The sequence below is a fragment of the Neomonachus schauinslandi genome, chromosome 9 (assembly GCF_002201575.2).
Source record: "Neomonachus schauinslandi chromosome 9, ASM220157v2, whole genome shotgun sequence".
Classification (NCBI taxonomy): Eukaryota; Metazoa; Chordata; class Mammalia; order Carnivora; family Phocidae; genus Neomonachus; species Neomonachus schauinslandi.
The window spans coordinates 30,373,706-30,384,233 of NC_058411.1; the positions used below are offsets into that span (position 1 = coordinate 30,373,706).

The window sequence follows — 10,528 nt, forward strand, 5'->3', positions numbered from 1 at the left end:
ACTCTGTATCTTAAGCTGTGGTGTCATTTTTGTTTTGTTTCTGTTTTTTAAATTAAGTCTCTGGTTGAGCCCTTTTGATGAATATATTAAATAAATACATTGGGGTTTTTTTACAAAAAAAATAGAAAAGGAAAAAACTAAAGAAAATTTTAAAAATTAACTTTTAAGGACTAATGAATCATGGGAGAAAAGCCATGAATTCTCCCCTAGTGCTGGAGTTTTGCAGTTCTCATTGATCGGTAAACTTGGTCTTGGCTGGATATTCTTGCTGATCTTCTGGGGAAGGGGCCTGTTGCCGTGGTTCCCAAATGTCTTTGCTGGAGGCGGAATTACACTGCCCTTGCCAGGGGCCAGGCTAAATAATGTGCTCGGGTTTGCCCTCAGTAGCTTTTGTTCCCTGAAAGCTTTCTGTACAGCCTTGGAGGACGAGAGTGAAAATGGTGGCCTGCCAGTCTCTGGTCCCAGAGGAGCCGAGAGCTCGGGGCCCCACTCCTTAGTGAGCCCCCAGAGAAAAGCAGTCAATCACCCCTGTCTTCCTGGTCTCCGGCTGCACTCTGAGCTCACCCGGCCTGTGACCGAGCGTTTCTATCTCTAGCACACGACCCCGTTTGGAGTCTCCAAACCGAGCAGATTGCTGTGGTGCACTGCCATGCTGCTCCTCCTGGGGGAGGAAGGGGAGTCTCCCCAGATCTGCTGCTTGTTGGGTCTCTGCAGCTGGCTTCCCCATTCCAGTACCTGGGAGCTCTGCCGCATTCAGGCACCCCCGGTCTTTCTGTGACCCTGGGGTTCCTGAGACCACACTGTCCCAGTGAGGGTTCCACCCCCTGCTTAGCCACTGGAGCGACATCCCTCAGCGGAGCAGACTTCTAAAAGTTCCGATTTTGTGCTTCACTGCTCTATCACTTGCAGGTAGCGGCTGACGGAGGCTCCCTCCCCCACGGTCTATCTTCTCAAATATCGCCTTGGATTCACTTCTCTGCATGTCCTACCTTCCAGAAAGTGGTCACTTTTTTGTTCATAGAATTGCTGCTGTTCTTTTCTTCGATCTCCTGTTGAGTTTGTAGGTGTTCTGAATGGTTTGATAACTAGCTGAATTCCTGGGACCAGACGAACTTTAGGTCTCCTCCTCCTCTGCCATCTTGCTACTTGTCCTAATTATTTTTTATTGATTTTTAACTTAGATGCATTGTAATCAAAGAATATTTTCAATGAGTTCATTCTTTGATATTTGTTGAGACTTGTTTTATGACCCAACATATGATCAGTTTATATATAAATAATGTGTGCTTGAAAGAATGTATATCTAGCAGTGTTGGGTACATATTAAAAATTTATACATCCATTTGGTCAGCTTTGTAGGGTTTTCTCAAATTTTCTGTAGTGTTGACTTTTTAAATCTGTTTTTTCTATCTGCTACTGAGAAAATTGTGCTAACATCTCTCATTATGATTCCATTTCACCATATTAGGCACACATAATTTCAGAATTATTACATCTTCATGGGGACTTGAGTTTTTAGTGTAACGAAGTTTTTGTTAAAAAACAAAATTTAAATATCAATAAATTTAAAGATCAAATTGGTTTTATTCAGTGATTCATGCATCAGGCAAATGGAAAAGAGCTCTGAGCAGGGACAAGGAAAGAGCACATTATTTCATCTTTCTTGGGGGGACAGACAAGGACAATCAGGTAGTTTACCTCACTACTCTGACCAGGAAATTCCAGACTGGTTAAGATTACATTCCTGGGGAGGGTGGAACTTAGGTTAGATATTAAGTTTCAGTTTGGTGACATACTTAGCAGAAGTGACTCCATTTTGGGCCTGTTGTCTTTTTCTTAACACTTTGCTTGCTAATAATGCTTTTTTCCTTAAAGGCTGTTTTGTTGCATGTTAATATAGCTTCTTTAGCTTCCTTTCAATCTTAACTTTTCTATAAATGTAGGTTTTAAATATATATCTCTTATAAACAGAATATATGTTTTTAATAGTCTTTTTAATTGGATCATTAAATCCATTTACATTTAATGTAAATTTTTATATATTTGGGTTTAAATATACTTTTTTATGCACTATTTGTTACCATTATTTCTTTTGACTTTTGTTTGTCCTCTTTTGGATTAATAATGTTTTATTAATTTGTTGTTCTGTTGGTTTGAAAGCTGTATTTTTACTCTTCCACGAGAGGTTACTGTAGAGATTGTTGCAGGTTTTAGCTTTTGTTTTTTTCCTCTTACTGTTTGGTCTTGAGGGGGAGCAGGATATGCTCTCCCAAAATGAACCATTTTGACATGTGGATTATTTTGAGCTGAAGACCCAGCAGACTATGGAAAAGCTTTTTATTTCTCCTTTAACTGCCTAAAACAACTTAGATGGAGGGCCTGTGCCAGGAAGAGATCTTTTACCAGATATATAACTTTTTATACCAGAAAGACTTACTTGCATGGCATAGTAGACATTTGTTTACCAAACATTTGTCTTTTCATCTTCCTGTGATTTTCTTCCTCCCCTTTTAAACCTTAGTTCCCTACCTCATTTTCCTTTGCTCAGAATGATATTTAATTTCCTAACTCAATTGCCTGGCTACCTGTGAGTCTCATATCTTTGTGGGCCTCCCATACGTACATAATTTTTTTTTCTCCAGTTCATGTGTTTTATGTCAATTATTAGGCCAGCCAATGAACCTAGAAGGGAAGAAGGGAAAATTCCCCAACATTCTGGTTTTGGTATTAGGGTAATGCTGGCTTCATAACATAAGTTGGGTTCCCTCCTTTTTTATTTTCTGGAACAGATTGTGTAGAATTGGTGTTACTTTCTTAAATATTTTATACAATTTGCCAGTGACACCTTCTGGGCTTCAGTCTTTCTTTTTTAAAATGTATTTAGCTATAGATTTAATTTTTTAAATAGATAAGACTATTCTGGTTATGGATTCTTCTTTTTCTGACATTTCCTAATTGGACTTGAGTAAAGAAACTCTATTGATTTTGTATGTAGATCCATGCACTTTGATTGATATTTATCTGTTAATCTAGCCACTTTGTTGAATTCTGTTAACCGTAATCATAATAAATATTCTTAATAGAGGAACGTTAGAAGCATTCCCATTAAAGCCAAGAATAAGAAAAGAATATTCATAATTGTAGCTACTTTTTAGTACTGTTTTGCAGGTCATAGCCCTATACCATATGTAGTCAAACAGCAAAAAGAAATAAGTGGTATGAAGTTTAGAAAGAAAGAATTGAAAATGTGATCATGTGCAGATGAAATGTTGCCTACCAAGAAATTTGTCTGCTGAAGAAGATTAAAACTATTAGAATGAATAAGATAGTTCAACAAGGTCACTCTTCACTTCTAAATGCTTTGTAATTTTCATTTTTTATAGCCTCTTTAACATGTTAATATAATTTAAAACTTTTTTAGCTTCCATATATTTGGATTTTTCCTGCAGTTATCTTTTTGTTATTGATTTTAAATGTTATCACTTCTCGGCCCTTTGGCTAACATCAAGTGATTTTAAGTGTTATTTAATATAGTCAGTGTGGCATGTATGACAATATTTTTTACATGTGAATTTGCCTAGTTTTCCCTTCTGCCCTAGAATAAGTTTAGTTCTTATAAACATCTTGTGTGTATTTGAGGGGAAATGGCAATCTAAATTTTGGGGGCTCAAAATTCTATATATGCCTATTAGAAAAATCTTATTATTTTACTCATATTTTCAATAATCACATTAATATAATCTGCTTGATCTATTAGATTCTGCAAAAGGTATGTTAAGCTCTTCTAGAATGTTTGTGTTTAGGGGCGTCTGGGTGGCTCAGATGGTTAAGCATCTGCCTTTGGCTCAGGTCATGATCTCCAGGTCCTGGGATTGAGCCCCACCTCTGGCTCCCTGCTGAGCAGGGAGTCTGCTTCTCCCTCTTCCTCTCCCTCTCCCCACTGCTCCTACTGTTTCTCTCTCTGTGTCTCTGTCTCAAATGAATAAATAAAAAATTCTTAAAAAAAAAAAAGAAAACATTTCTCTTTAAAAAAGTGTGTTTATTTTTATCCATTTTGATGCATACATTTTATTTTATTTATTTTATTTTTGTTTTTATTTTTTAAATATTTTATTTATTTATTTGACAGAGAGAGACACAGCGAGAGAGGGAACACAAGCAGGGGGAGTGGGAGAGGGAGAAGCAGGCTTCCCGCCGAGCAGGGAGCCCGATGCAGGGCTCAATCGCAGGACCCCGGGATCATGACCTGAGCCGAAGGCAGACGCTTAACGACTGAGCCACCCAGGCATCCCTTGATGCATACATTTTAAAGCAATGTAGTCACATGATATTTTATAATTCTTCTATATTTTTGAAAAATTGTTCCATTTATCAATATAAAATCTGCCTTTTTGATAGTTTGCCTTGAACTCTGTTTTATCCATTATAAATACTGCTATTTAGTGATCTCCCTATCCCCATAGCTTTTTTGTTGGTGTATCATTTTTATAGCCCTCTACTGTCAACCTTGTGCTTTCATTCTTTAAGTGCATTTCTTGTAAGTAGTGTATAGCAGGATTTTTTTAAAGTTCAGAAAATCTCTACTAGTTAATAGATGAGTTTAATATTTACTGAATTATTGATACGTTTGTATATATCTCTACCACTCGAAACTGATTGAGAAAAAAATCAAGTAAAAGTCAAGAAAGAAGAAAAGATAAAACAGTAAAAATAAAACTGAGGTTGAAAATAATCCTCCATCAATAGCAATACTGAAATAATTCTATCTTCTTATACCGTACAAGGTTGCTAATGAGCAGTCTTTTTTCTAATCCATATTCCTTTGTAAGTAAACAGTCTTTTCACTCTTTTTGGTTTTGAGATTTTCTTTTTTATCCTTAATATTCTAAAGCTTTACTATTATTTGATTAAGAATGGGCAGTTTTTGTTTTGTTGTGGTTATTTTTTATTATGTTTTTTCAATCTGGGGACTCATGTGTCTCTAAATATTCAATTAATTACTGGTCAATTATTTAATTATATCCCTTCCTCCATTCTCTTTGTTCTCTAATTCTGAAACCCCTAATAGACATGTGTTGGAACTTGTGGATCTAGCTTTTATAACACAGTTTTTCTTTCGTTCATCCCAACTCTTGTGCATCATTCTAATGGAATCCTCAGGTTGTATTTCTAGTGTGTTAATTTAGTCTTAAATTCAGTCACTATTCAGCTATTCCACTTATTTTAATTTGGGTTTTGTTGTTGTTTTGTTTATTGACTTCTGCAATCACATTCTTCTTTCCTTAACACTTTGCCACACACAGATAACATGACATCAGCTCCTATTTACCACTGTGGAATCCTGTCTAATATTTTCTTAGACACTTCTTTATTTCAGGTGTATTGAAGGTGTTCTTTTTTGTTTTCAAGAGCAGCATACATTTATTAGTATTTTTATGTAATAACATCATTTAGGGTGGTGGTTAACAGCATGGACTGCGGAAGCACAAGGCCGAGGTTCAAAGCCAGTTTCTTCCTCTTCAACATGTAATTCATACTCCTTGTGTCCCATTATCTTTACTTGTGATCGTCATTGTATTTATGTCTTTGTGAGTATATGTCAAAATGCCTGGCACATAAAAAGTGCTCAGTAAATATTAGCTGCTGGTAGTCGTCGTAGTGATGGTAGCAGTACCTTAGTTATCACTACACGATCGGACTGATCGAGACTGTCATGCATTTGTTATCTGCCTTACCAGCCCAACCATCCCTTATGTGACTTTTTACATTCAAATTGCATGTAACAGACTTAATAACTTATGGCTCCTCTTTCTTTTCTACAGATTGATCCTGAATTAGAAAAGAAACTGAAAATGAATAAAGTATCATTGGAGTCAGAGTATGAGGTACATATGTTAATATATGTTATATGTTAATATAATCTCTTTTGTAACAGTCTTACTAGCCAGTGACTGATTCTGTCTGTCTTAAGGTGAATTTGAATTATTACCAGTGCAGAAAAAAATTACCCCAAACAATATGGTATTGGGACAACTAACTATGTAGTCATTTGAAAAGAAAATAAAGATGGATCTCTATTTCACATATTAAAATGAATAAATTCTAGGTGGAACAAGAATTTAAAAATAAAAAAACAGTGCTAAAAATACTAGGAGAAAAAATGGAGATTCTTTTTTGTGGTCTTGAGTCAGAAAAGTTGATTTAAATGTGATACAAAATTCAAAAGCTTTAAAAGTAAAGACTGATGAGTTTATCTATAAATATTCAAAAGTTCAGCCTAAAACAAAATAATGTATATAAAGTCACTAGTTAAATGAGGAATTGTAAAAATATTGTTTATCTTTTCATGGTGAATTAGTTTATTTAAATATGAGCAGCATCTACAGATCAACATGGAAAAGTTTAGTATTTTAGTTGGTCAGTGGGAACATGGGCAAAGAACGTAAAGACTTCAGCAAAAAGGAAATAAATATCATTCTTTTTTGTGTGTGTGTCTTTAACAATTTTTTTAATTTAAATTCAGTTAGCCAACATAAAGTACATCATAACTTGATGTAGTGTTCAGTGATTCGTTAGTTGTGTATAACACCCAGTGCTCATCACATCACGTGCCCTTCTTAATGCCCATCACTCAGTTACCCCATCCCCCCACCCACTTCCCTTTCCACAACCCTCAGTTTGTTTCCCAGAGTCAAGAATCTCTCATGGTTTGTCTCCCTCTCTGATTTCTTCCCATTCAGTTTTCCCTCCCTTCCCGTATGATCCTCTGTGCTATTTCTTATATTCCACATGTGAGTAAAACCATATGATAATTGTCTTTCTCTGATTGATTTATTTCGCTTAGCATAATACCCTCCAGTTCCATTCATGTTGATGTAAATGGTAGGTATTTATCCTTTCTGATGGCTGAGTAATACTCCATTGTATAAATGAACCACATCTTCATTCATCTGTTGAAGGGCATCTTGGCTTCTACAGTTTGGCTATTAATAGTGGACATTGCTGCTATGAACATTGGGGTGCAGGTGCCCCTTCTTTTCACTACATCTGTATCTTTGGGGTAAATACCTAGTAGTGCAATTCCTGGGTTGTAGGGTAGCTCTATTTTTTTTTTTTAAGGTTTTATTTATTTATCTGTCAGAGACAGAGAGACAGAAAGAGCACAAGCAGCGGGGAGCAGCAGGCAGAGGGAGAAGCAGGCTCCCCGCAGAGCAGGGAGCCCCATGTGGGACTCGATCCCAGGACCCTGGCATCATGACCTGAGCTGAAGGCAGACACTTAACTGACTGAGCCACCCAGGCGTCCTAGCTCTATTTTTAACTTCTTGAAGAACCTCCATACTGTTTTCCAGAGTGGCTGCACCAGTTTGCATTCCCACTGATAGTGTAAGAGGGTTCCCCTTTCTCCGCATTCTCGCCAACATCTGTTGTTTCCTGACTTGTTAATTTTAGCCGCTCTGACTGGTGTAAGGTGGTATCTCATTGTGGTTTTGATTTGCATTTCCCTGATGACAAATGATGTGGAGAATAAATATTCTTAAACATATGACAAGATACCAAACTTACAGGAATGTTAGTTAAAATTATAACGATGTGTCATTGTCCACCCATCTGATTAGCAAAAATTAAAGTGTTTAATAGTACATGGTATTATAGCAGGTGGTTAGGGGGGATGTTCTCCATTTCTTGTATTTTGTTGATTTTTTTGGCTGTGGATCATATTTTCCTGTTTCTTTGTATGATTGGTCATTTTTGCTTGAAAGGTGAACATTGTAAATAATACATTGAAGAGACTTGTGAAGAATTGATTCTCATTTTAGCAGGCAGTTATATTATTGGCTGATCATTTTGAGCTTGGTTTTGTCTTTTTAAGGGAGGATCTGTGGAAAGGCTTTGGTGTTTCCTAAACTGCTGTAGCTTTATGGGACTCATAAAGACCCAAATTGTCTCTCTAGAGGATCTTGTCAGAGCTTGGCTTTAAGCTTTGTTGGAATGAGTCCAAAGTAGGTCTTACTCTTGGCATAATCCTTATTCCTAAAGAGTAGCCTTTGTGGTGTCTCAGGTGTATGTCAAGGTAGAAGCTAGGTATTAAAGAGAGGTCTTTACTGTATCAGGGCTGAAAATCCAGTATTGACACTGCTCTTCTTTAGCACTTCTTGATTCTGTTTCATACTCAATTCTGTAGCAGTTGGTTGTTAAGTGGTAAGCCTTAGGTGGTCTTGCCCAACACATGTACAGCATAATCTTCAGTGACTGTACATGTTTTACAAAATTCCACAGAGACTCTTTTATTTACTAAAGATCTTTGAAGACTGGAACACGTTTATGTGAGGTTGTTCTGCCATCCTTGCATCCCATCTAAGAATTATTCTTTTTTTTTATTTAAAAAAATTTTTTTAAAGATTTTATTTATTTATTTGACAGAGGGAGAGACAGTGAGAGACGGAACACAGGCAAGGGGAGTGGGAGAGGGAGAAGCAGGCTTCCTGCCAAGCAGGGAGCCCGATGCGGGGCTCGATCCCAGGACCCTGGGATCGTGACCTGAGCCGAAGGCAGGCACTTAACGACTGAGCCACCCAGGCGCCCATCATCTAAGAATTATTCTTAAGTTCTCTTGAGCATATATGTCTTATGTTATCTGGATAAAGGCCATTCTTTCTTCAAACCTTTTTATAACTTTGGATAATTTCATAACTATACTTGAAAATAACTTACTCCTTTGCAGTTTAAATTAGTAGAACTTTGTTCATTTACATATATTTAATACAGACTCCTAGCAAAACTGTGACATTTAGAGAATGGTTTCAGTTCACTACTTCCCCATTATTTTGTCAAAACCTGTGACTTGCTACGTCTCGATCTATAAGCACTATGTCAGTAGTGATGCTGTGGAGGGTTTGTCTGGGAGTAAATTTTCTTTTAGTTATTTTGGAAACCACAGAATTTGAGAACTGAAGAAACCATGTAGACCATTTGGTTCAGCCTTTTTATTATTATTCATGAGGGAATTAGTGACCAGATGGCTTAAATCGCTTGCCCAAGGTTATACAGCTTGTTAGCAAAAGAGAAATGCTTATTATCCAAGTGTCATTGTAAATTTATATCATTTTCCCTATCTCTGGATGTAAGCTATTCTGTGTTCTCTGAGCCTCTTTTTCTATCTTATTTACTCAGTAATTCCAGAACAATCAAAGCAGATGTAGAAAAGTTACTGTCAGAGTGGTGTTGAAGGGTGAAGAACCATTTATGTTTTTCCCTTTATCCTACCTTCATTTCCCTGCTGAGAGGTATTTCACACTAACTGTGAAGGTACCATGATCCAAACTATAGTTGAAACTAGGTTTTATTGACTGAAAGGTATTTATTTGCTCATGGCAGCTGTGGGGAATGTCTTCATTCATAGGCTCAGACTCATTTCTCAGGTGCAGGACAAATCATCTTAGTCTCTTTTCTTCCTTCTAGCAGACTTTAGGGTCTCTACCTTTGTTCTTTTCCTCTCATTTGCTACTGTCACCATGCTAACCCATGCTAGTCATTATTAGCTGGATCAGCCTTCAGAGTTGGACTTTTGTTTTTCCAGCTTCTTGCCTTTCTTTGTGCTTTCAAAAATAAAGTATGCAGACTCTTTCTCTAATTTGATAATTTTATTCTGATGGGGGGAGGGAGAAAGATAGTCTAATTAACCTCCATAGCAAGCAAGAAAAATTCCAAATCCTAGGAAATATGTCATTACTTCAATTATTACGTGTGACATGCAGTTGATTTATTTGTTAAAATTATAATTGAGGGCCTATTGGATTTTTTCCACTCACTTATTTATTCATTCATTTAGTAGTGTCCTAATCAAAGCCACAGGACTTTTACCCTAATATATATACTTTAATTTTTGTGGCTCTATAGAAAATAAAGGACTCCGCTTTTGATGACTGGAAGAATATTCGAGGACCCAGACCCTGGGAAGATCCTGACCTCCTTCAAGGACAAAATCCAGAAATTCTTAAGACTAAGACAACTTGACTTAGTTGATTCTTTTCTTTCTTTCTTTTTTTTTTTTAACAAAAATGTTATCAACTGGAATTCCCACTACATATTCAGTGGGAAGAAAATTTCAGACCTGCAGAAGCTTGGATGTGAGTAACGTGATGACAGATAATCTTGATAAAAAGTCACAGTAACATCAGGCAGTGATTTTATGTCACACCTATGTAGGAAAATAATATCGATTACAGACTGATGAAAGTTTTGGTTTTACTTATACTACCTCACATGATATACTAATCAGTCTCCAAAGTGTCACCTGATGATTGTATTGATACAATTAAAACATGTTAAGAAAATTATAATGTTCTCCGTTAAGGCAAAAATCATGAAATAGTACATATTACATACAGATACAGCAAATTTGTTCAAGTATTCCATAGATGATTACAATTTGGAAATACTGATTTAAGGTATGCTTTATGCCTTAGCATTATTTGCATGCAACTTGACTGTAGTTTTGTTCTTATTTTTTTAACTTGGGGTTTGCT

At 36.5% G+C, this 10,528-nt stretch overlaps 1 protein-coding gene across 1 annotated transcript in view; it reads left to right on the plus strand.

Annotated features, from left to right (window-relative positions):
* Positions 1–10,233, plus strand: part of LOC110571618 (cytochrome c oxidase assembly protein COX16 homolog, mitochondrial) — a 31,258-nt gene extending 21,025 nt beyond the window's left edge. Inside the window, exons 3-4 of the mRNA XM_021679753.1 lie at positions 5,823–5,885; positions 9,900–10,233. Coding sequence (XP_021535428.1) covers positions 5,823–5,885; positions 9,900–10,016 — 180 coding nt within the window. The 3' untranslated portion in view covers positions 10,017–10,233. The remainder of the gene's footprint in view (positions 1–5,822; positions 5,886–9,899) is intronic.
* The last annotated feature ends 295 nt before the right edge of the window (positions 10,234–10,528 follow it).